Here is a 26,006-nt window from a genome sequence, read left to right on the forward strand (position 1 = left end):
AATTGGTACCACGGAAGTTTTGTATCGCAATAGCTCCCTCGCATCAGTATCGCTGGAAGGGCAATATAGTTCAGAGTTATTTTTCGCTCGAGGAAGACGTATGCGTTACGCGATTGACACATCCGCATTCTTGATCGCCCGTGGCCTGGCTTGCCGACCTGCCCCTGATCTCGCGTATTTGCTCCCCTGTTAAGCCGGCTCATGGAGCAGAGCTCTTCCTTGAAGGAGAGCTTTCCAGCACGCTTGTGCTACTGCCATATTCGGCCCCCCAGCTCCCTGCAGTGCTCTCATGTAACGGCACCGCGATGGACAGTTACGAATTCATTCGTCAAATACGCCACGGAAGCAGTGATACTGCCATGCTTGCGTGCTGCAAGGAGGACCGTTCGAAGTTGTGCATCGTTAAAGTGGTTCCTCTGTCGCTTCTAGAAAGATGTGAATTTCCTGACCGCTGTGGCGACAGGGCACTAAAAGAGGCAGCGCTGTTGGCGGCTTCGTGCCACCCATTCATTGTCAACTATAGGAACCTGTTTGCGGAAAATGGGAATTTGCATGTCGTTATGGACTACGGTGACGGTGGCGACCTTCATGCTCAAATCGTCAGAATGCGTGCGAAGCGTTCCTCTTTCGACGAGGGCGCTATCCTACGATGGTTAGTGCAGCTTTGCTTGGCCTTGAATTTTCTGCATGAACACAACATCCTTCACCGGGACTTGAAGTCGCGCAACGTCTTTTTAGACGGCCACGACCCTGGCACGGTGAAGCTCGGAGGTTTTGGACTCGCGAAAGCTCTTCAGAGCCCACAGTATTCTGCCAGCACGCGCGTTAGCGCTGAGGACTACATCGTAAGGCCAAGTCCTCAGCAGGGGTAGGGGGGGGGGGGGGGGTTTGCCACGTTCGAGCAGGCCTCTACATAGCGTCCGAGTGTCGTTTCAGCCGGCTCATACTTTGGTTACACATCTGCAGTGGCCGGCCGACGACGCAAATTACGTGTCACGGGATTTCCCTTGCGCTGGCCTTGTGTTTCTTGTGCCGCAGTCGCCAGAGGTCTGCGAGGAGAGACCATACAGTGACAAATCTGACATATGGTTTTTGGGATGTATTCTGTATGAGCTCGCCTGCTTACGGCTTCCTTTTGAGGAGGACTCAGAACATAGTGTTTTAGAGAAGATCAAGAAGGGAATGTACCATGCTGTCAACCCAAAGTACTCAGACGAGACTGTAAGACTGATCAATGACATGCTATCCGTGGACCCCCGCAGACGGCCCTCGACTGAAGAGATATTGAGCAGGCCGCACATTCAGCCACATCTACAACGGATCTTGCGAGAGAACAAACGCAAGCCGATGCCTTCCGCCTCGTAGGCCGCCCACTGTAGACTAGCTGAGCGGACGTGCGTGAAACGGGAGACCCCAGACACAGCTGAGGATCTCTGACTGGAGTCCCAGAGCGAATAGAGGCTGAAAAACTAATGACGAACGATAGAGCCGGCACCTCCCACACTGTCAAGAAAGCGTGCTGGTCAAATTCCACCCCCATACCTTCGACGAAGGTCTGGAATGAGAAATTCAACCAGCGTCGCAGTAGCGCGGCAGAGAAGCCCATAGTTAGCTGCAGGATGGCTGAACAGAGGTGTGTATGAGTGACAAGTTCAGTGTCTGCTGTGCCCTTGACCTTGTCCATTTCGACGGCACAGTGGAGCCTTCGGAGTACCGCCGCTGAGGGTGCATCCTGTTTCTCGAGCGGAGACTGACATTCTCGATTGGTTTTCTGTATCTCTGTTCTCTCCGAAGAGTGTCCATCGTGCAATCAAGGGTGCGGCAGATTCAGAACGAACTCGCTAAAATTCATGAACTCGTCTGCGGCGTCGACGAGCAGCGGTCCGCGTTCCAAAAGCTCAGGACGAGCACGCCTGAAATCGTCCTTCCCTTCCTCTCACCTGGAGTTGCGGGAGCGTGCAACGAACTGAGCCCAGACTTGCCAGTGGTACAAGATGCCAGCAGCGGTTGCACTCCGGAGGGGCCAAGTGTGCAAGTGGGCGGTAGTTTTGCGGAACCGGATCGAAGATCAAACACAGTGGAAGATGTCAAGCGAAAGAGAGTTGAACAGGATGAGCAGCTCTCGCGAGGTCGTGAAGAAGCGCTCAGCTCCATCCGAAAACAGTATCAACAGGACAGGCTGCGTCTAGCGGAGAAGCACTGGCAAAGGATCGAACTTGGTCATGGATATATCGAAAACGCCGGAACGACTCCACCGACCTCGTCGACTACTGAGGTGTGCCAGAAGCTTTCGGCAAATAGAGCAGGACCTGCGGGAGGCGAACATATACATCACATGCAGTGTTGCAGGCGAACCAATACAGACGTGACAATCTATAAAGATCTCCGCCGACTGGCGTTCCCTTCTCTTGTGGTGAACACAGGGCAATCAACGTATTGGTGGCCTCATAGCAGACGGCCACAAAACACGCAGAATGCCTACATGGAGGCACGGGAGGCGGTATCTGCCAGAAAACGAGGATGCGTTTCCGCTGTACCGGTCCGCGTCAACGCGGAAAGCTGCAAGGAACAAACAGGTAGTGACGAGTGTCTGCCACCAGTTTCGGTGATAATTCTGTCTGGTTGGAGCCGCGATGGTTCCAGGGGGATCTCTCTGGCGCGCCCGCGGGAAGATGACAACACGATTGCCGCCCGTTTGCTCTCGATCTACCAACAAAGTTGGTAAATCATCCACGGGAACACGTGAATGTACTAGAATGTCTGCCCTCGCTTTCTCCAGCTGGCACCTACCCTTCCATGTGTAGAAATGGGGAAATCATACGAAACGAGGGTGTTTTGTGTGTTGCGTGCCTACAGCTGCGAGAGGCGACTGCATGCTCCGCTGCGAAGCTCCAAGGGCGACAGCAGAGACGACGCGAACAGCAGATTGGCCTCCGCCTGTTTGTAGCTCGGCAAAGAGAGCTCCGGAAGCGTGGACAGCCCGCTGCCGGAGACGACGCTTGCGAAGATGAGCTAATTGTTTCGTCTCAGCGGGATTCTGCATCCGCTGAAACTGCTCACGCACCTCAGCCTGCAGGGTCACACAGTGATATAGGGCGCGGTTCGGGCACAAACACTCAGGAAGAAACCGTGAGTGGAGCGAACTGCGGTGACCTTTCCCTAACTTGTGGTTCACTCGAAGGCGACGGTGACTTGGCAGAAAGGCCATGTCGCCCTCATAGACACCGACTGAAAGGTGAGGCGTCCGACTCATGTGGTAGAGGAGGAGCCGCAGGGAAAGTGGAGTTTTTTTGTTGCTGCTGCACAAGGAACCGGGAGTCAGCAAATAGGAAGGGGTCGGCCATCGGACGAACTTCGGCGGACCCGTTTCGAGGCCAAGCTTCCATTAACAGGCGAGGAGGAGATTCTTGCAAGTGCCACGAATCCGCTGATTGTTTGTGTCGCCACATCGGCGACGAACTCAAGACTCAGAGCCTTGATTATGAGGCTGCTAGAGGCCAGCCCCCAAGCCAGCGACGTGAAAGCCTTATGCAGCAATCAATGAAAATCAATGCTGAACAAGTGTGCCAGCGCTCAGACACTGTCGTCAAGACCCGGACAGTCATTCGGCAAGGCCAGGTTCTCAACGGAAAGGACGATTTGAGAATATCCTCCTTGAAGCGCCTGGACACTCTCAAGCGGCGGCTCGTGAAGGTGAGTCTCCTCTCGAGATCTGGCCGATTAGTTTCCCTTAAGCGATAAGCCCAGGGGAGACAAGATGATGCGTGATCATTGCAGAATCAGTGCTTTTTGCCGCGCGACGATGCAAGAGCAAGAAGATTTGAAATAATGCGTCTCCTTCCCTCCGACAACGGCAAGTTTTTGAGGACACGCCCTTGTCAAAATATAGAAAATCAACTGTTTCTAATCTGTAGCTAAACTAGGTCGCCTGAACCTTTGTCAGTGCAGGTAATTCTATGCTAAGCCAATGCTAAGCCAATGCTAAGCCAATGCCGTATCGAAGTGCGCAGCCTCGAGGGAAGACGTGCTGTTTCCTAGGCGAAGCGATGCCTGTGGGGTCTGAAAGGGAAATTGTAGTGAAGGGGAGTGTCTGGTGTCTGATGGGCGGTCGAACCGTAGGTTCTCGGGTTTTCCAAGCTAGTTCAAGGTTACCAGTATCTGACTAGAAGGCCTGTCGGAGATGCCAGCATGCTGACGCTTCTTGAAGATACCGACGCTCATCTTGATCCGTTGTACACTTTGCCCTATTCTGAAGAATACCTTCCCGAGGAAATCGTTCCCTATCTCCCTTACATTCATCGGCTTATCATGTATGAGGCAGTCATTGCATGTGGAGGTTGTTGGGGCCGGATGTGACAACTTGGCTGTGCTACAGTGAAACAGTGCCTTCCTGCACGAGAGCGGATCCACAATTCCCTAGTGAACTAGGGGCGTGCGAGCTCGCAATATCCTTGCCGCCCACCCCCCCCCCCTACATACGGGACGGAAATTCACCGCTACTGCTGAAGGCTTAGAGGCTAGCACACTCTGCAGGCAATGCTGACTCTCCGTCACTCAGGGGACGACGCCTACACTGCGGGCCTCGTGGTGCGCGATTACAGTGCATTTCTGTGTGTTCGTGTCGCCTTATCCGTGGTGCACGAGTCAGACGGGCTTGGCGGCTTGAAGGCATTCCGTCTAGCGGGCGTCTTGTGCGGGTTCGCGCCGCCCGTCGAAAGCTCATTCTGCCCAGGATGCACAACTGTGTGGCACCACCGTAGCTGCTGGGGTGAGGACGAATGTATCGCAAATCAACCATAAGCACATCTTACTCGCGACTGCAGTGTGTGTAATAAGTCTTGCGCAGGAGTACAGCGCCACTATGTAAAAACTGAGATTTCGCAGTCCACGCTGCGTTGTACTACTGGTCGCCGTAGTAGATGCAAAGCGGAGTAGGGAAATTGGAGGGCTTGCACTGACCCTCCGAATCCTATCGTGTTCTTAATGGGCTGGTTTCCGTGCGGCTCACGGAAACGTACAAAGCGAACGTGATTCTGTGGATTCGCATTGCAAGTGTCTTGGTGTTTGCTTGCCCTTGTCGTGCGTAGCGATCTGCCGCTGCTCACGGCACACCTGGACGTTGTTGCCCCCCCGAACCACTCGAAAAACTTACCTCTCCGCATTCCGTCCGCGGCGAATAAATGAGACGCAAACTGAATGGGTGTTTCCACCGGTCAAGGCACGGTGACTGGCCTACGGGGCTGTTGCCACTGCACGGTTGACCCTACGTGAGGAGACTCACGCGTGTTGCCCGTCCACTCGAGCAGCCTTTTCAAATCGGTCATTCACGTCACGAAGTTAATAGAGAGCGGTCTACCATGGTTGAAATGCACACTAGTAACGCGTTTTTTGTCTGCAACGCGTCACGTCTCTTGAGACTGTCGTCTCAAGGGCGGCTCTTGCATGCATACCGAACTGTGGTAGGGGTCCCTGTCTGCTGCAGATTGTGCGGTTGATTTTTCACGACTCTGCGCAAGTTTCGTCCGCGAATAGTGTACAACTTAGTGGCAAAGGTGTGGGTTTATCGTCGACTTTTTCCGCTGTCATCTGTGTGTCGTTTGTTGCGTCACCAAGTGCGAGGTGGCTTCGCTCGTGAAGCACCAGGATCTGCACGACGAACAGTTGTTCCGACCACGGTTGTCTTGTGATCCTTTGGCAGGAAAAACGGTCACTGGTCGCCGCAGACGAAGTACACCCCAAAACCGGCTTTCTCTAACTCTCGCAGTGGTTTTTGTCTGACCACAGTCGCTTTAAACAGTGACCCCTGTTTCAAGCGCAAGAAGATGAGCGCTCCGAGCACATCGTCACTAGGTTCTCCTGCCAACAATTCCGGACGAGATGCGTCTTCGGAAGACGTGGGGAACCTGATGTCTTTTCATTGCAGTGTCATCTCTTTTGAATCTGACACGATGCAGTTTGTTCGGGGAGCGCTTAGTGAGGCGCTAAAGAACGCTCGAGCTCATGGAGGGCGTGTCTATGTTGACCTCTTCCGCTCCAGTGTAGGAGGAGGGCGCCCGGCGGTCTCCTTCGTCTGTCCAATCGGGGAAACCAGGAGACAGATACCGCTAGCTCACGTCCAGCCTCTGTCCCCCAAAACGCTGATGTGCTGCCCCTTTTCCGATGGAAACAGCCGGTTCTCTTTCTCGTCTGCGCCCGGGCCCCCGGACTCACAGGCGGCAGACGGGGCGGGGAACAGTCTGAGAGAAGCAGGCGGTTCTTCGGCGTTTGATTCCATCTTCGGGCTTGAGTTCCAGGATGAAGCCAAGGCAAACGCATTCCTCGCAGAATGGAATCGAATTCATGAGGCAGCTCCGCAAGTCGAGAAAGAGAACGGCCGCGCTTCAGCTGTACATACACGGCCGAGCCAACGGCCCATGGGTGGGCACATGGGGGAAATGGATGCGTCGGTGGTTGAGACTTACTTTCAGTACTACGGGAAAATGACGAATCAAATGAACATGCTGCAGGACACGATGCGGACCACCACGTACCAGCGGGCTATCGTCGAAAATCGCGCAGATTTCGAAGGGAAAGTCGTCATGGATGTCGGTGCCGGCTCCGGCATCCTCTCCTTCTTCGCAGCTCAGGCTGGTGCCAAGAAAGTGTAAACTGAGCTCGCGGGCAACAAGGGGGGAGAAAATGTAGCTGTCCATCTCTGTACTCGCCTCGCGACAGGGGCAGAACAGACGGAGACTCATGACGTAGTTGCCATTGTAGGCGCTACCGTATTCCGGAGCTGCACTGTTTCGCTGCATCTGTGGGGGGTTGCGTACAAACAGAGTTCTACCGTGCCGCTTGTGGCCCCCGTGCAGATGTAGACGCCTGACATGTTGATGAGCTGTGGAGCTCCCGTTCGCCTCCTTGGTCTTTGGCAGTTTTCATCTGCGACAGACTCTTGACATGTGGTGCAGCAAGTGGAGAGGTTTTCTTTGACATCTCTTTTTCTTCATGTGCATCTGTCTTGCCTTTTCCGATGATACCAGATACGCAGTTGAGGCGAGCAACATGGCTGCGACCCTGGCTCTGCTCTGCCGAGGCAATCCCGCTCTCGGAAGTCGAATTCAAATCATCAACAAGCCTCTGGAAAGCATCGAAGAGCACGAGGTCCCCGAAAAGGTCGACGTCCTCATCTCGGAGCCCATCGGAACGCTTCTGTTCAACGAGCGCATGATTGAAACCTACCTCTCTGCTCGAGACCGCTTCCTCAAACCCGGGGGTAAAGCTCGCCGCTCTTGATCCGTAGCTGCCACTCTGTGCATATTCGACGAAACCCGCGAATGAGAGGCTTCTTTCTTATGCGTTCTGTGCTTCTCCTCACTGAGGCTGCCCTATCGCGAGGAGAGAGGCTGGAACGCAGCACAAGGCATCAGTCTCTGCTTATGCGTAGGCGTCACTCTATATTCTGTGTCGAGATAACAGGTTGGAGTTCTGTGCATCCAGCACGTATGCCCCGTCTTCATTTTCTGGAGCAGCAGCGATACAGGAGCGGCAAAGGGCAACAGGTGCACTTTCAGGTGTTTCCTCCCGTCCCTCGTGCGTTTTTTCGCAACCCTCACTGTTGGCGTCCTGTGTCAGGCATGGTGACCTCGCAGAAGTGTTTTTTGTCACCTCGCGAGCCCCGCGTTCACGCATCGGCATGCAGCTGTGTCTTATTTAAAGGGGGAGTGAGTCGCCGTCCTTCTGCAGCTGCGGGAAGCAAGGTAGGCTCGGGCTAAGAAGAGAGGCAGCTTTGCCACTATGGCGTTTGTACGCAGGCGAATTCCCTGAGATGCGCGCGCGTGTTCCGTGCGTTTTAAACAGGCAAGATGTTTCCGAGCAAGTCGTCGCTCTTCGTCGCACCTTTCGCGGACTACGTCCTGCACACGGACATGCTCAACAAATGCAATTTCTGGAAGCAGACAGACTTTTGCGGGGTGGATCTCTCGGCCGCTTTCGAGGTGGCCGTCGTCGAGCAGTTTCGCCAGCCGATCGTGGGTGGGTCTTTTATGCCGTGGAATGAGTTCTCGCTCTCTCTATGCTGTCCAGCGACGTCGGCGTCTCACCCTCTAAAGTGCATGGAAAGGCAGCGGAAACGTCGACCTCTGCGTGTGTTGTGTCGTGCGCCCAGTCACCGTGGTGCATATCGCTCCTCCAGCTGCTTTTTTTTGAGGTTCGCTCCCCTCGCGCTCGCGCAGAAAAACATCTCCATCGTCGGCTGCCGCGGTGACGTGTTGAGGGGGCCGGCGCCTGCCGAGGCCTCAGTACACTTGAGTCAATTCCGAGGCATGCTCATTAATCAATGGTATGTTTTGTGCTGGTGGGCGCCGTCTCATCCAGTGCCGATGTCTACGACTAGTAGATATGCCTTTCTGCAGAAGAGGGAAGTGGGAAGCGTGTTTCCGCGTGATTCTCAGATTTGAGATGGAAGGCCGGCGGCTTTGTCGTGTGTTCAGACTACATTGACCCTGCCCTGCTTCTCGCGCCGCCGCAGTACAAGGAGTTTGACTTCACCACGGTTCCTCGACAGGCTCTCGAAGAGGTCGGCGTCCTTAGGCTGCTGCGTGATGAGAAGAAATGTGCCGATATCCTTCCCTCTCCGCGCCTGAGATTCATTTGCGAAGCTGCTCGACGCGAGGCATGTGCATCTTAGTGAGAGTTCAGCATCCTGCGGAAGCTATTTAACTACACACGCGCATTTTGGTATATCTGCAAGGGACAGCTGGGAGATTCGTGGAAGGCCTCTCATCAACAGATTTGGGGAGGGGTTCATGTGTATGTGTGCATTCTTTTCTCCTTGCGTTGACCGCAGATCGCAATCGAGTTTTCCTTTACAGTGCGCAGCCCGACGTTGGTTCACGGCATCGCCGGTAAGTGCCGTCTCGAGGCGAATGCAGTTGTGCTTTCTTCTGTTCTTCACCGTCGTTTCGTCACCTTGTGTTTCCCCTGTCTTTCCACTGAATCGTCTCCAACGGGAATGTGTTTTGTCGCTCTCCTTTTCGCGTATCTTTGGCTTTTCCTCGTGTTTTCCCCTGCCGCCTCGTTCCTCGTTTCGCCGCTCCTCTCTTCGCTTTCGTTCTTGTTCTCCATCGTCTATATTCCTCTTCTCCTCTCGGTTCACGCATGCGCTCGCCTCACATAGGTCGACCGCCTAGGGCGCGGCCCCCGGCGATGCCCAACGGATTATAATGTCAACGTGCTTCGCGGCTTCGCGCCGAGAAGCGTCCGCTGCCTGGGCATTCGATCTGAACTGACTGCGCGACACTCTGCGGCTTCCCCCAGCTCCCGTGGACTTTGTTAAAGTCAAAGGACGTGTGCGGTTTCGCGCGTCTCTGCGCCTCAGGCTGGTTTGACGTTTGGTTCGAGGGCTCGGAGAAGCTCGTGAGCTTCAGCACTTCGCCGTTCTCGCCGCCTACGCACTGGTTTCAGACGCGCGTGGTGCTGCGCGAGCCTCTGGCGGTCAACCCTGGTCAGCCCGTCTCCGGCAGGTTGCTCATGAGAGGCAACAAGCAGCAGAGCTACTTCCTCGATGTCTCTCTGGCTCTGCAAGACTGCAGCGTGTCGACGACGGCGAAGAACGTAGACCTCAAGGTACGCCTGAGGCATCGGCGAAAAAAAGCGTGCGAACCCCAGGCGAGGGGTGGCGACCGGCGCGTGTCGGTGCGGTGTTTTGAGGCGCGGAAGGGGCTGTGGGCGTCCACATGTCCCTGTCTTCGCTGCCTCTTCGTTTTCTTAGCCTCCCCGCGCCTTGTGACGTGCCTGTGGATATGTGCCCTTCTCTATTCGCCTCTGTTTTTTCTCAGGATCCGGATTATCGGTACTACTCGAACCCGGCGCACAGCTACTTCCCGAGTTGCCAGCAGACGGGCTACGCGGCGCAGCCGGCCGCTCAGGCGTCGGCGCCGGCGCCAGGCAGTCCTAGCAGCTCGGCAGCGGCGGAGGCGTTCTCCGCGTCCTCGTCCGTCACCTCGTCTGCGGCGTCTCTCTTTTCGTGGTCTGAGGCCGTGCCCATCGCCGCGTCGTCGAGCTTCGCCGACTGCGAAGGAGCGCGGAGACATGCGCCCGCAGAGTCGGCAGAAGCGACCGCGAAAAAAACGTTTCCCTCGCCGCCCTGGGACGCGGAGGCTGCCCCCCCCCGGCAGAGCGACCGGGCTGGAAGAAACCCCGACGCCGGCATCGCCGAGGCGAACCGCGAAATGCGGCATTTCTTTGGAAGCTAAGCGGCGCACAAACACAGCTTGAGACAGGGCGCCGAGCAGGGGGGGCTGCGGAGGCGCGAAGGGAGACGCGCGGGCTCCGAGGGAGACAGGCAGCAGGACGCACGACCGCAGAAAAGGGTCGAGGCAATGGTCAGCGAGGAAAGATCCGGGCGGCGCGGAAGGGCACACCGCCACGGAGGCGGCGGGAGGTGCTCGCGCAGCTCACCGCCTCAGAAAGAGAAAAACACAGAGTGGAAGAACGCCCTTAGATCCGCTCGAGGCGCGCGGGCGAAGAAAGAAGCAAAGGCTTCTTTGGAGGTTGAGGCAGGAGGAGCGCTGCCTGAAAGCGAAGCACAGGCTCATCCTCTTTGAGCGTATCATGCAATTATTTTTCAGCGAGGGGGGGGGGGGGGTGGGGACGGAGATCTTCTCACCAGTTGCTTTCTCGCCCATCCTAGAGAGGGGCAGCCGGAAGCCCGCGGGAGGCGCGCCGCTGCGGAGCCCGGAAAGTCTGTGCAGACGTGTGGTTCGTCTTCTCTGGAAGGGGTGACTGCAGGACAGCGAAGAGAGCGCTTTTCGGCGCGCGGGTTCCGGGGAGTCAACTTGCGTCTCGCAGCCAGACGCGATGCAACACCAAGAAGGACTCGCAGGAGACTCATGGAACCCAGACCGCGATGGAGCGCTCTTCGTGAATCGCCCAGACAGCGATATCACGAAGAAGGGAAAACCGCTGGAGGCCGTTCGAGTAGCGTTCGTCGTCGACACGAGCAACGAAGAAGAAAGGAGAGACAGATGATGCGTCTGAGGAGAGACCAAACAGGGAACGGCCAGGCTCTCTGGCGGCTGTGGCGGGCGAGGCCAGAAGGAGGATGCAGCGCCGTTGTTTGACCCTAGTTTGTGCATATGTTTGTCCGTGTGGCTGTGTGAACTTGCATATGTATGTGCATGTGGCATGCATCCGAGACCACAGGTGTAGGCATAGGCATATGGGCTATTCGTCGAAGCATGCATCTCTCCAGCCTTGTGAGGCCTGCTTGAATGCATGTCGCTATCTTCTACACAACTAGTCTGCAGAGTGTGTCCATGGATGTAAAGATGTTGTAGACTACCAAGGTGCGAATTTAAATGCGTGTGAATGCATACCGCCGCCGGCCGCAGGCCTCCACTTAGGCATGAACGTATGGATGTAAATATATATGTATTTATGTTATGTACATGTGGGTCGAGGGTCTGCGCAAGTCGGTGCGCTGCGACCTTCAGGGGTCGCAGCCCCTCGGCCGAGTCGAAGGCGCGCAAGTGGAAACTGCCGCTCGCCCGACCCACAAGAGAGAAGAGACACAGGGAGCTCTTTTTGCTGTGTGCGCGGCCTAGCGAGTCACGTTTTCGAGTGGATTGCGCGGGGGCACACAATTCAGTCATCATTTTCGTACCAGAACAGAGACAAACTCGCTACCGAGCGGCGCCTCACCCGTCGCTGCTGTCTCTCCCTGGTCACTTACGTGCACAAATGCATGCAGGCGCCTGTATATATACAGTTGCATATGTATATTTGTCTACATATGCAAGAGCATGAGCTCTGTGCGTCGGTTCCGAGCCTGGAACGACAGGAAGCACCGAGTAGAAACGCGACCTGGGCATAGACGCGCGGACTAGTTCGAAAGACTAGTTGGCGACCGACTCGCGCTGCTTTTTCGCTGGGGGATGGCGAGTGAACGCGATGAAGAGGCAAAGGCTGCTAAAGAGACGCTCAGCCGCAGAGCAGTGAGGTTCTAGACGAACCTGCGCAGGGCTGGCGTGAAGGCAGAAGCAGCGAAGAAAGCGTGTGTAGTCTGTTGAACAATCGGAGAGCAGAAAATGGAAGCATTCGAAAAGGCGCGGACGGCGACGGCTCCACCACAAAACGCGATGACTACAGTAATAAAGATCGCATAAAAACGGATGCAGGCGCGGTGTCGGAGCCTCAGCAGAGACACCCGAAAAGCAATGTGACAGAAAGCTGTGGATGTCTCCCTCACTCCGTGGAAAAGCGAAATATCCGCTAATGCTCATGTTAATAAGTATCAGCCTAGTCTAGCAAGGTGTCTTGGGGGAAGCAGGTTTGCTGTCTTCCAGTTGGAGAATGTGCATATATGTAGGTGCGGCTCGGAAGGCTGTCGTAAGTGCGCGCGACACCACCAATTTTTACGCATATACGTAACGATGTGTGTAGAGGCAGGCCGCGGCTGTGATCTGCCTCGCGAAATGAAGAGACGTGTGACAACCAGTGACGTGCAGACGATGGGCGTTCCAGACATGAGTGGTGCATGAGCGCCTCCGCCTTTCGCCTTCCACGGCTGTGACGCTGCCGAAAGCATGATGATCTGCGGAGAATGCTTGCAATTGCGTCCTTCCCCGCCTACCTGTGTGCCGACAGCCGCAAACTGACTCGTTTTCGAGCGCATCGCCCCCTATTTATGCTTGGTAAGAGAGACTGAGGGAGAAGCACCATCCATCTAAAGTTCTCTGCAGGGGTCGCGCACGCGGGAATCGTTGCCTGTAACTCGGTTTTCCGATTTGGTGTTCGCAGTCCACCCTCTCTCGAATCCGCATCCCCACGGCCCGGCCTGAGCTCAGATTAGTGCGTATGCAGGAAAACTATATAGATATTTACATATACATAGATAAATGCGACTTTGCGTAGTAAGTATTTACGCACGAGTCTACAGCCCGCCTGCATGCGTTTAGGCGTATTAGGGTATACGTGTCATACTGCTGCGTGTGTGGTCACCTCATGCGCTCTGCTGGTGCGCTCGATCAGTTTGGCCTGATTTGCGACAATGCAGAAAGCAAGAAACGGTGCACCAGGAGCAAAACTGAGTCGGTTTCGAACGGCATCCTGAGACGCACGTCGGGACGCCGAGAGAAAATGGAAACCTAGGGTCAATGCAGGGACACCGGACCCTCCCTGCTTTACTAGGGAGCTGCCGTATATATATATATATATACATATACACTTACATACATATATATCCGCATGTTTCGTTCTTTTTCGCAGCGCTCCACGCTTCTGAGCTCTCTGCAACAAGCGGGGATAGCCCCCGCAGCCTCAGAAGCCGGCACTTCTGCATTTTTCCAGGAGAAACAAGCGTGGCGGAGCCTCAGCAAAATCGGTCAAGATCCGAAGGTGTATCCCCCCTCCCCCCTCCCAGGAACCCTTCAGGTTTCCCGTCGCCACCTCTCGCCGGTCTGACGCTTTGAGCGGAGTCATCCGTCTTCCCCCTGCACTCGCGGTTTTCGCTCTCTTCGTTCCCTGCGATTCTCTCGTTCGCTTCTTGAGCAGACGTGTCACCATCTCCGCGCCTTGCTTGTCCAGTCTGTCTCCCGCGCCTCCGCAGTTTTCGCGCCCTACCTGAGGCCGAATCCCTGACAGTTTTCGATGGCAATCTGCAGCAGCTTTTGCAGCTTCTCGCGGTTTTGGTAGTCGGGAAGCAGAAGGTAATTGAAGCACGTATGCGCCGTCGGAAGTCTGGAACGCGCCAGAAAAAAACGGAACCACACTCGACCTGCGTTTCAGGGACTGAAGCTTCTCATCCCCCCCCCTCACCGCCCCGCCCCCCCCCCCCCCACAGCTACGGAGCCCGCGGGGGAAACGCGATGCATGAAAAGAGCTACAGAGAGAAGAGAAAGGGTCTGCTCCGCTGTTCAGGTGTGCAGATAGACACAAACCCGTGTCTTTTTGACTATAAATCAAGAGAAAACTACGAGTGAAAAAAGCGACGCTTACCGATCGGTGTCAGATCCATTCCGTCCAATGACGAACCTGAGACTCGACAGTCCCTTAATCGGCACGCGGTCCGAGCCTGGACAGACACATCCATTTTTCCATGCGTGCGCGCATGCGTAAGACGTCGAGGTCAACTCCCGAGGCGTTTCCATGAATGAAGCTTCATAAATGTATTTGTTTACTGTCTGGCTAGATCTTCCCCTTCTACTTGCGTGATGCAAAGGCCTGCATGCAGTTCGTGTGATCACATCCCTCGCGCTTTCCGCTCAGAAGCCAGTCAGCCTTCTCTCCGCTGACTGGTTATCGCAAAACGCCTCATCACCATGCACGGCTTTATGTACAAAGTATGTGTGCATATATATACGCGTGCATCTACGTTTGTATAACTGTATGTATTTATTTGTGTATTTACTTATCTATCTGAATATAGATGTATATAAAAGGCTCCACGCCCGTCACGAGCCCGCACATACAGAGTCCGTTACGGTCATCTTCCGCTGCAGACTCGCATTATGTTTACCTGTGACAAACATGAGGAGCTTCTTCTTCTGGGCGCTGTCGAGCGCGTCCGCGACAGCCCAGAAGTCCTGAACAGTCTGCGACTCCGCTGTGTACCCGTCTTGGTAGGACGTGGCCTGCGAGCAGGAGCAACTGCCAGCGAAACAGCAGATGCACGCAGGCGAGACGCGGCGACGGCGCACGGAGCCACAGAAAAAGAGAAAACTGCGCACGAGGGCGTCTAAACCTGGCGAGACAGGATCCGGCGGCCGAGACTAGAATGGCGACGCGCAGAGAGTAGACTATGCGGCACTGGAGTGCGAGAAAAGCCTATGTGAAAAAACACGCGTCCGCACCACGCGTCGCTCCACGAAACCGGTTGAGGTGCCCTCCAAACAGCGAGTACGCGAGAGCAAAAAACCCACACAGCCGCTCGCAGACGCTTGGATCTGAGCAACTCAGAGAAGACGGAGAGATTCGCCACTTCGACAGCCAGAGCACGAAACCGAAAAACAGCATGCAACATGCGAGAAGACGCAACAGAGGCCGCACCCCTAGACAGGCGCTTCAAAGGAGCACACGAAGGCCGTGATATGCCATTGCCCAGGTGGAAAAGGTGGAGTAAACGCAACAGGATCGCTCTTTGCAGGCAGAAGTCTTCTATCTCGCAGTGTTCTTTTCTTGCAGGAGGCCGACGGGTGACAGAGTCAATAGAAACGCACCGTTCTCAGTTTTTCAAAGTCCAGTTCCTCCTCGCTGCCGAGGATCACGCGCTGGAGCTCCTCAGGCCGAAACAGCGAAATCGTCGCCTCATGTACGCAGCTGTGGAAGCCCTGATGGAAGGCGCGATACTGCGCCTCGATCGACTTGTTCAACACGTGGTCAACGTACAGGCGCACATACTCTTCTCTGCGTAAATCGAGCCGCGCAGACCGAAAAACCGCAAGCATGCGCAAACAAAGTCCGCATTCCCCCATGCGAAGGCGCCTGCTAGGAAGCGAGACAGCAGCCTCGGGGCCGCACGCCTCCTCCCCCGCAGCCGGCGCCCATGATCCACATGTTTACAGACACGTATCTACAAGCGTACACATGGATAATGATATAGACATAGAGATACATAGATATATAGATATATATATATAGATATATGTATAGATATAGATAGAACCGAGATAGATAGCGATAGAGAAAGATAGACATAGAGATAGATACATTTATAGATATAAATGAAAAAATATTTACACATATATATGTATGTAAATCTCTCTCACCGCAGATATACAAGTTCCTAGTTAGTTTTGCATTTTCGGTGGGGAGGTCACCTGTTTTCGATCGTGACTTCGTCGGTGACTGCGTGCTCGCCGAGTGGGAGTTCGACGCGGTCGCCGTAGCAATCCAGTTCGACGGAGAAGGTCAGCGCCATCGCCTCCACAGTCTCTGCGGAGGCGCCTAGCAGCACGCGCAGACTTCTGCGCAGAAACGCAAAACGAATCCACAAACAAGAATGGCGCCGCCCCCATCGCCGCCTGAGGCGGCCCGCGGACGCCACGCAGTCCCGCTTTCGTCCGCCTCGTCCCTGAAAAGAATGAGCGGCACCCGTCGTCTCTGCGAAAATGAAGATAGAGGTCTTCGTTTTCGCAGACTGCACACTCGGAGCTGACAGCGGGCTGTGTGCGGAAGTATGACCGCTCAGTCTGGGAGAGGCTGAAAAAATGAAGCACGGCTTCGCTCGCCTCTACAGGAGTTCATCCTACAGGGTGCGCCTCTCGAGCGGTCCGCGAGAGAGGAGTCGACAGACACCTAAGGAACAAGACCGCTTCGATGCGAAGCAACAAAAAGACGCCAGGCGGCCTCCTAATGCCGGTGCAGCAACCTGGAGAAGCTCGGAGCTCGGCATGTGCGCCGAGACTCACCTCGCGATGGAAGGATGCAGCTCTTCCAAGTCCTCCAGCGAAGACGCCGTCCACCCGAGCAGCTTGCGGAAGATGACGGACGGGAAACTGATGCCGAGAAGCACGCCGTTGTAGATTGCCAGGCCAAAGATCACGCCAATCAGTCGAAAGTTCGACATCTCCTCTGTCGAGACAGGGTTGAACCAACACAGGTGGCTGTCTTCGCAGTGGAGAAACATGTCGTAGCCTGGGCTAAAAAGCTGAGGAAAAACAGCAAAAAACAAAAACACATCAAATTGGAGAGATATTCCAAGACGATGAAGCGAGGCAAAACCTTCAACATACAGCAAGCCGAGTGAACCCGCGGCGACAGAGGCACGTAACTTCTCGCGCGGAGTGAAACTGAGAGTGCGGCTCCAGGCACTCTCCTCGCTGTCTCTATCCACTCTGCGTCCGCCTGCGATCGAGAAGCTTAGAAGAGAGCCGCGTCCTCGCGAAAATGCTTCGTAGGATGCTTGGCCTCCATGCGAAGTCAGTGGGTTCAAAATGTTCCATCAAATCCGCTTCGAAGGCGGCGCGTATTTCATGCACTGTGAGTCTCACCTCCTGGACGAGCAGCTGAAAAAACTCCTTTTTCACTCCGCCCTCGTCGACTCCGTCCTCGCCAGCGAAGCGGACGCGGAGCGCCTTCTTGAGCGCATTCGGAATGCGGCTTCGTCGGTCAATCTAAAGATGGAAGAGAGACAGAATCGCGCTCATATAAACGTCTCGGCGAAAGCATCCACGCAGATGCAGCCCTAAACCTCAACAGAACCCCCGAAACGAGACAACGAGGATTTGGTACGACGAAGCTACCAAGTCCCGCGCCGCGCCACTCGCAACGATTTTCGCTCTCTCTTTTATCATCTTCCTCTTGGCGTGAGGCGCTCGCGTGCAGGCCTCAGCCGTGGCATTTCCCGTCTCTGCTGCAGCCTTTCTTGGTTTGGAGTTCCTGGCAAAGCCAGAAACACCAAACCAATCTCTTTCGCTTGAGTATCCTTCTCTTCCTGGAGAGCTCTCGCGCGGACACGTGCGCCTTCCGCTGCCGGCTGCGCGCCGCCGCGCCCGCTACATCGTTTGACTGCGCCGCGCTCGGAGAAGCGCGTGTGCGGCTTCTATGGCCCTGTCTTTCTGTCCCAAGCTCGGGGTATTTTGTTCCTTTCTGCGCGGAGTTTGACGCACCTCGAGGAGAGTGTCCTGCACGATATGCTCTCTGCGCACGACGATGTCGAGGAAGGGGTTACTGTCGACGGCGCCCTGCCCCGTGAAGAGGCTAAAGATCGCGTCCATCTCCACGCGTCGCGCCTGGTTGAGCTGCTGCACCGCCGCTTGTCGCTTGAGTGCGGCAGACTTGTTCGCGGCGTCCACGACGAACGGATGCTGTAGAAGCGCAAAGTCGGTCTCCTGCGCGTAGGTCTCCCGCGAGGGCAGGTACAAGTGCAGAGACAGCGCAGTTGAACTCGTTGTCTTCCCGCTGCGCTGCGAAGACGACGCAGAAGACGCCGCACCCGCGGCGGCGGAGTCTGCAGAGGCTGGCGTCGCCACGACCGCCTCCGCGCGCGCGTCTTCCGGCTTCGAGGCCTCTTTCTCCTCGGAGGGCTCGTCCTCGCTCTCCCGCGGCCTGCGTCTGTCGTCCTGCAGCTCCTCGCCAGACTGCGCGTCGCGGTCGTGGCGCGCCTCCTCAGGGGAGAGAGAGGTGGGCGAGGCAGAGGCGCTGGCAGCCCGCCCTCGCCAATCCAGCCACTGCGCGAACTCGTACCTCAGAAGCTGCTGCTGCGTATTGACTGCGTCGTTCTGAAACTCCTCGTAGCCGAGCGGCGCCTCGTCGCCGTCTTCCGCGTCGCTCTCTCCGTCGCCGTCTTCCGCGTCGCTCTCTTCCCTCTCTGCGTCGCCTTCTTCCGCCTCGCCGCTTCCATCCTTCCGCGTGCGCTTCTCCGTGGGATACTCCACTCTCGGCGCTCGCTTCTTGCCGCCTCCGGCTGAGCCTGTCGATGTCAGCCGCTCCTCGTCGCCGCCGCCGTCAAGCGCGCCACGAACCTCCGCGACCGCGAGGGCCGTGGGCTCCACCTCAGCCGGAGACACGGCCGCTGCACAGAGCGCGCGCCGCTGGCGCTCCTGCCGGCGGTTTGTCGCGACGTAAAAGATATGCAGCGTGTGCAGCGCGTGGCGCAGTGGCGCCGCGAACGCGTCCCGCAGCGTGTTGATGTCGGGGAAAGAGAGAAGACGAACTGCAGATAGACGCGGAAGAAAAAACGCAGGGTTCAAACACCGAGCGACTGACAACGCAGACCAAACCAGCGAATTCGGTGAAAAGGCAAAGCACAGGAGAAAAGGAAACAGGAAGAAAACAGGGGTGACGCAAGCACCTCCCAGCCAACCAAAGCACAGCGAGACGGGCTCCGGAGGTAAAGAGAGATGAGTCAGGGGGGCCAAGGCGGACTGCAGAACAAAAGGAAACGCCTGCGCGCGGCTTAGGTCCGCAGGTTGGCCGAAAAACGATGCAGACAGAGAGGACAGAAATCTGTCTCCCAGAGAAATCAGGAAAAGTCGCGAGGAGGCGAACTTACGCGTGATGAGTTGCTGCACGTTCACGACGTGAGCACGGACATAAGCCGCCGGAATCTTCTCGTACCTGCGAAAAATCGATTCATACACACATGCACCGCGCACAGGTGACGAGCCCTGTGGCACACGCGCTTCAGCGTCTCTCCGCATGCAGCCTTCGAACAATTCTGAATAGAGCCGCTGACTGCCTCAGAAACAAACCAGGAAGAAAGAAAAGCGAAGTGCCCGCACTCGCAGCTGTGCTTCCCAGCCCAAGCCCGCCACCGCAGACAAAGGCACTGCCACACTGCATATATATATATATATATATGCATTCGTGCACATTTTACACATACACATACATACATACATACATACATACATACATACATACATACATACATACATACATACATACATACATACATACATGTGTATATGCATATACATACAGGTGCATACTTGCATGAATGAATTTGAGATGGCCTGTGCCGGAGGCCGGCGCGTGCGCGAGAGGCTCACCAGTTGACCAGAGTGTCTTTCGCCGCGTCACTGAGCATGCTGATAGTCCGCGCGAGTTCAACGAGGGCGGCAAGGTTGCCGTCTTCTTCGAAAAAAGGGCACTCTGCAAAAGAAAGGAAGAAAAAGACGCACACACATACACACACGAGTATGTGTCGAAGCAGGGCGACAAGCGAGTCCAAGACTCGAGGCGACCATTCCTCACGCATGCAGAGGCGGTGCTCCATCGCTCAAATGCGCGTGGCGGCAGGGCTGCAGCCCGACAGACGCCGACGTGAAAAGAGATGCAGATGGAGATCTGCAGACGGCTAGCGCGAGAGAGAGGGAGCGAGACACGGAGGACAGAAGCGACCAGATAGATCCACGTCGCGCTAGCTGTCGCTGGAAGATGCGTTCGGCGTGGCCTTCACCGATGAAAAGGTAGTGAAAAGCGGGTCATATCCCAAAGACATGAAGCGACAGCGAGCAGTTTGCGCCCAACGTGGGTCTCGTTTGCTTTTCGAGGCGCTGACGGCCGTGCGCGAAGGAGCCGCTCACCAAGCAGGACAAGCGCAAAGCGCAGTTGGCAGGGGTAAATCAGCTTGTCTACGCGGTTCTGTAAGTCGTCGCAGAAGACGCGAATTTTTTCTAGAATCTCTCCCAGAGGCTCGTAGCCCTTGCCTGAGAAACCACACGCAACAGAGCAGCATGCAGCCGTCGAACAAGAAAAGCAAAAAACGGCGAACGCCAACACATCGAACCACGCGGCGCGGCCGAAGCGAAAGGCTCCAGCCGCAGCTCGCCCACGACACAGGAGATGAAGCGCACGAATCCAGCAGACGGAGTACCAGCAGAACGGCAAGACGAAAAGGCGTCCGTTTGAGTTCTCTCGCCTCACGAGCTTACACTGCAGCTCGTCGCCGGCCGTGGCGCGCCTCACATGCACAATATACATATATATATATTTATATACAAATATACCTGTATATACTAATGTCCATGTGCGTGGCTACATGTGACGTGTGTGACAAATGTGCATATACGCGTATAGCTGGAAAGAGAGTGGCGCAGTGGAAGGCTAGCTGCAATCATCTGCGCAGCGTGCCTCCGAGGCTCAGGCCTTCATCTCGCGGCCTCGAGATCTCCGCCCCCCGCCCACCGCCTCCCCTCCACCCCGCCCTGCCCTCCCTCCGTGCTCCTCTCCTGCTTACTCGCTGCGGCCCTGCCGGCGGTTTGGAGCGCGGCGTAGAACTCCCTGACCCTCTTCAAATCTACGTCTGTTTTACGCTTCACCTTTTCCACGCGCGCGAGTGCGTTTTCGCTCTTGGTGCGGGTGTCGCTCTCCTCCGCGCGCCGCGGCGAAGCGGAAGCGGGCGATCCCGCCGGAGGCCCGGCTGACAGCGCGGAGAAGGGCGACGGGGCTGGCGACGGCACAGGCGACTGCTGCGACGAAGGCGCCGGCGAGTCTCGGCCGTTCTCCCGCTTCGCCTCCGCCGACCCGTGCGCAAAAGGAGCCTGAGGAACTTGCACAGCGCGACGCGCGCCGCGGCGCTTCCGCGCTGGCGCCAGGAGGAAGTTGCTGCTCAGCGCGTACAGGCTGCCGAAGAAGTCTGAAGAGGAGGCAGAACGGGAAAGCCACAGAAAGTAAAACGCGTCAAACCCCGGCAGACAGAACAGGGAACACACTGCCGCCTCCTTGCCGTGCGGACCTCGTGAACTACGTATTCCTTCGGAGGCCATCGGGGAGATGCTGAAAAAGCGGAGAAAGGGTCGCCTAGCGCACGAATGGCGGGAGGTACACGCAACTCTCTCGGTCCCCTACTGCGACAGTGCCGATAAGGGGCAAATTCTGTTTGCTTCGCATGCTGCGTCTACCTCGATAAAAAGGCGGCATCATCCACCCCCTTCTACCCCCCCCTCTCCCCGCCTTGCTCTTGTGAAGCCCCGCTCACCGATGATAGGTTTCCATTTTTCTTTGTCTCCTTCGGCTAGGGCGCTGTCCTTGTACTGCGCCTCGGTGAGCAGGAACTCGCGGGCTGCCCGCAGTTTTTGGTAGGGCGAACAGTCGCGCAGCGAAGGGAGACTCTGCTCTACAGCGTCGGTCTCCGCCGCAGACAGTTTCTCAGGAGGAAATGCACACAGGCGATCCGCCAGCGCGCGCGCTGCGCCAGGAGAGGAAGAGGGCGACCCAGACGTGGAGGCGCGAAGCTTTGCGTCCAGCGTGAGAGCGGAAATGGCACCTGCGGACAGACATGCACTCGAGGCAAGAAGAAAACAGATCAGGAGGCGCGCCGAAGAAGCAGAAGTCTACACACGGACGCACCACACAAGCAAAGATGGCAGGGAGCGGCGGGGGGAACGGAGCTTGCGATGGATGGCGTCAACACGCGACAATCGCAACGAGGACGCGATGCGCACGCGAAATATCGAGCTCGGCGCGAAAGCCAAGTCGTCAACAAAAACAGCCGGCGCAGACAGGCATCCGCAAACCACGCCGAGCGATAGGACCTAACACTCCTCTCAGTGGAAAAATCGAGGATCTGCCTGACGGTAGAGCCCAAAAAGGACGCGTCGTCTTTCCGCGAAGTCGAACGACGGAAAATGCAGACAGGCAAGCTCGCATGCGCATGCGGTCTACTCGATGGAGAGAAGAGATACAAAGAAACAGAGACTTCCACGCGCGCGCTGAAGTGCATCTAGAGCGGAGAGAGAGGTCATTTCGCGAGGAAGTCGTGAACGTGTGCGGCCGCTGGCAGCAGTGTGTCGGCGAGTGCAAAGTCGCACCGCGCGCGCCGCAGATGCTTGAAAGAAGCTCTTCAAGTTCGCCTTGTTCCACTTTTGCTCGCGTACCTTCTGTGGGATTTAATTCAATCACGAGGAACTGTTCGTACAACCCCCAGTTCAACTGCGACCCTAGGCGGGCTAGTGAAGGAGAATCTGCCTGTGAAGAGCTCGCCATGTTAAGTTGGTTTCCCCAAAAAGAAGATAGCGAAACAACGCGTTTCCTGAGTTGCTTGTGAGCCTCTCAAACCTCCCCCTCCGCATGGAAGAGAAGCGCAAGCCCTCCAGGCCTCTACGGAAAGAAAGCCCCTGAATCGCGGCCTCCGTCTGGCTGCGAACGTCAAACCTCGGAAGTCGAGATGTGACGAAAGGGCGATCGAAGTGAAGAGAAGTGTCCCTGCTCGGCTTGGTTGCTCGAGCTCAAGAAGGAATCTTTTGCCCGGTACACAAGCTCGCACGCCTGCAAGCGAGGCACGAAAGAGTTCTCACGGATCTCCTCCTTTCCAGTCGACCTCTCTATCAGTTGGCACGCCTTGGAGTACGCGAGACCCCGGCGGGGCAACAGCGGCGGAGGAAAGGGTTTCCTGTCTTCGTGTCTGCTTCTCCCTGTTCCTAATAGGCGTGCATGCGAGTGAAACCTGCTGCCGATGGAGCGTGAAGCGTGCCTAGCGAGGCTCGACGTGCTGATGAGAAGACAGAATTCCGAGTCCGTTCCTCCTGTCAAACTGCATTCGCGCGCTGGCTGCCTTCCCCAGCAGAGCGCGACGGCGACCAGGCCGGTTCGTAAGATCCTGTCGGAGGTGAGGGAGGCGAGCCCTGAGTCGCCTGTTTTGGAGCCACAGTGGAAGAAAGCGCGTTTTCAACGCTGCGGGGATGGAAATGAGGGGAGAGCCGAAGTCACGAAGACTTCAGGGCTACGCAAACGCGAGGTAAGACGATGGCATCTTCACACAGCAGCAGCAGACGGGCAGCTGGAGGCGGCCGAGGGCGCGACGGCAGAGCCCGCGTGGGCGACTGCTGTTGCGAAGACCGGCGCAGATCTCTTCGAAGAAAAGTCCGCTTCCGCCGGTGGGAACGAGGCAGACGTGGAGGATGCGCCGGACGGAAGGGAGATTTCCAGAGGGTGAAACAGACCTCTGTGTGAAACCCGAGAGAGGCCGCGAGAGGGGGGTCAGCGTCAGTCAATTGTGCGAGGCCGATAGACCTATTTCCGAGTGCCCTGAGGAGTCAGACAGCGGAATTCCAGCAGGTGCTTCGCAATGCACTGTGCGGTGGCAAAGAAGAGCTGCACGAGGGCGTTGAAAAGATGGAGGGAACGAGTCGCCCCAGCGGAAAAGAACACCGAAGAGCAAGAGTTGACAAGCAGTAACCCGCGGCCTGGAAGGGAGACACGAAAAAGATGGAGCGACGGGGCGAAGGCTGGAAGGAAACTGCGTAATTTCCGCGGAAGAGCCGAGCCCTTCTGAACGCCTCCGCCAGTGGACCAAAAGGTCGTGGAAAAGATAGCGGACAGCTCGCGCCGCACACGAGCAAAGCAGAAGCGGAATGAACAGTGAGAGGCGACGTCTCGCGACAGAAACGACGGAGAAAAACAAGGCTGAGAACAACGGAATCTAGAAGAGTGCCGAGCGGAGCGTCGTGATTGAAGCGTGAATTGCCTCGTCTCTAGCAAGGCAACCTTCCGCTCCGCGAACAGACAACGCCAGGATGGCGAATCGAGTCCACGGCGTGTCGTGGTAGCTAGCACTTGCAAGCGGCCAGCGAGTATCGCAAATAGTGGGGTTCCCTCCGCGCCTTTTCGAGTATGCAAAGGTGTCGAATCCTTTGGCACAAAGTCACCACGGCAGAGAGCCCAGCAGGCGAAGAAAAGAGCACCAAGGGTGAAGAACCTGTGGAGCTCGCGAATGTGTTTGTCAAACGAAGAAAGGAAAACAGGGGAAGGGCATGCACGCAAGAGGCGTCAGCGCGGGATGGGGACTCTGAAGTCCTAGAAACACTCGGTATGGTTGAGAAGAAGAATGCCGCCGCTAAGGCAAAAAATCAACCGAAACAACACGCGTCAGTATCACCAAATGTCTTCTTCAATACACAGGCGCTGGCTTCTTTCTTCAAAGGTACTGGAGTGGAATACCTCGTTGCCCCGCCAGCAGACAAGACGCCCTGCGTAAACACTACGCTGGAAACAACGGGAGCGGTGAGCACAAGAGGCTCCCATATATATATATATCATATATAGCGTGTCTCTTTAGAAGGAGAAACCGTTGTAGTGCGAAAAACCCGTTTTTCCCGCATATCTCGAGTCCGACGGATCGCATAGGGCACCCGCTCGGGTGTGTGGAAGGAAGCGCGAAAGTCTGGCAGGAAACATGTACTGACTAGTCATGCTGACATCATAGGGAGATCCAGCCTCTCCTTCCTAAATCAAACTCCAACTGAGGCAAGACGCTGTGTGTTACCATGGATAGGCAAGGTGACGCGGTCATCGGGATGGGGGACACCCCGGCGAAGGTGAGATGAGGCCAAGCGCGCATAAAAACAGCAGAGAGCATCGTCCCCTTCTTGCCATCGATCTCAAACTTCACTTCCCTTTCTCAGCTTTGTCATTCTCGCTAGCCCGCTTCACGCGTTTTTCTGTCACCTCGCAGCTTGTCTGTGTTCCCTATCCCTATAGTTCCTTCGGTGGCCTAAGGTCGCCAACTTCCTCATCTGCATGTTGTGTCCTTCATAGGCTGAGGTTCGGGAAGTCTCGCTGGCGCTGAGAGTTTCACGGGAAATCCAGCGGTATCCAGAACGTGTACTTGGACTGCGCCGGATAATAAACGCTTGAGCGAGTGTAGAACCCCAACGTTCCGATTCAGGACAATTCTGAACACTCGTCAAGACATTCCCCCTCCGCCCTCTCAGACCCCCCTCTCCCAAGCTTCAGGCTTCCTACAGTGTATATAATGTTTGATGTGCGATTCTCTGGTCGGCTCCGAATTACTCGAACCAACTTCAGCGAACGGGGTCCGTGCGAGCCCGTCGTGGACGCGCACACTCGGCCGCCGAGTTGTCTACACAACAGCTCCCCCCGTTGTTGTGTGGGGTCCGCACGCTCGCCACGGGTTAGCTGACGTACGCAAGTTGCTCATATGCCCCTCTGTGCTGAACGACGCCGCTGCGACGGGTCAGTCATTGAGAGAAAAATCGCAAGACAGAAATGCGTCAAAAGCGTCCGCGGGCTGGAGAGAGCGCCGGTGCGCGCGCGTTTGAGGGATAGCTCAAGGCCCCAGCAAACGATGCAGCGTCACCTCCGGCATCCGAAAGAACGAAATCGCAGAGCACGTGCGGTGGCGAGCTCCTCGCGAGAATGTCGCCGGCATTAAGAAATTTTCCACATGTGCTCATTGAGCGCAGGAGTTAGTTGCAAAGACACGAGGAGTACCAAGCGTAACGATCCGCGTAAATAAAATTGAGTATCATCAGTACCCGAACGAAGTGTGGCAACGTGTTCGCGTCGCGATTCATACACAAGTGGAAGTGCCAATGAAACGCAGTGCGTGGTATTCGGCACAAATCTCGTGTGGTTGTCAGCCTCCCTGAAGCAAACGAAGTGCACTGCAAGAGGTAACAGCCCGTAGCACTATCAAAAACGGTCTGCTTGATGCCGCCGGTGATGATCAGCGATTGTCTGCACGGCGGCCCTCCCGCCCAGCTTTCACTCTCGCGGCTGCTACCGGGCAAAACTGGACTCGAAACTCTACTGCTGAAGACCAAGGCCGCGCGATTAATCCG

At 56.1% G+C, this 26,006-nt stretch overlaps 3 protein-coding genes across 3 annotated transcripts; 2 read left to right on the plus strand and 1 right to left on the minus strand.

The window, feature by feature from the left end:
* Positions 1–305: 305 nt before the first annotated feature.
* BESB_017400 (NEK kinase) lies at positions 306–3,741 on the plus strand (the record flags this gene model as incomplete). Its single annotated transcript, XM_029360455.1, has 4 exons — positions 306–845; positions 1,039–1,361; positions 1,795–2,275; positions 2,857–3,741. 4 exons carry the CDS (start codon positions 306–308, stop codon positions 3,739–3,741), a joined length of 2,229 nt encoding a protein of 742 aa, XP_029216431.1.
* Positions 3,742–5,822: 2,081 nt separating this feature from the next.
* On the plus strand, positions 5,823–10,235 carry BESB_017410 (histone arginine methyltransferase PRMT4/CARM1; the record flags this gene model as incomplete). Its single annotated transcript, XM_029360456.1, has 7 exons — positions 5,823–6,643; positions 7,023–7,255; positions 7,840–8,013; positions 8,472–8,557; positions 8,828–8,885; positions 9,359–9,606; positions 9,819–10,235. 7 exons carry the CDS (start codon positions 5,823–5,825, stop codon positions 10,233–10,235), a joined length of 2,037 nt encoding a protein of 678 aa, XP_029216432.1.
* A 3,363-nt stretch (positions 10,236–13,598) lies between these two features.
* Positions 13,599–22,410, minus strand: BESB_017420 (putative E3 ubiquitin-protein ligase; the record flags this gene model as incomplete). The annotated part of the gene is made up of 14 exons (XM_029360457.1): positions 13,599–13,719; positions 13,978–14,053; positions 14,498–14,612; positions 15,198–15,384; positions 15,798–15,944; positions 16,389–16,627; positions 16,971–17,093; positions 17,589–18,634; positions 18,974–19,038; positions 19,473–19,575; positions 20,010–20,132; positions 20,663–21,061; positions 21,404–21,691; positions 22,302–22,410. The coding sequence occupies 14 exons, from the start codon at positions 22,408–22,410 to the stop codon at positions 13,599–13,601; spliced, it is 3,141 nt and encodes a 1,046-aa protein (XP_029216433.1).
* Positions 22,411–26,006: the final 3,596 nt, after the last annotated feature.

Source organism: Besnoitia besnoiti, chromosome X (genome assembly GCF_002563875.1).
Source record: "Besnoitia besnoiti strain Bb-Ger1 chromosome X, whole genome shotgun sequence".
Classification (NCBI taxonomy): domain Eukaryota; phylum Apicomplexa; class Conoidasida; order Eucoccidiorida; family Sarcocystidae; genus Besnoitia; species Besnoitia besnoiti.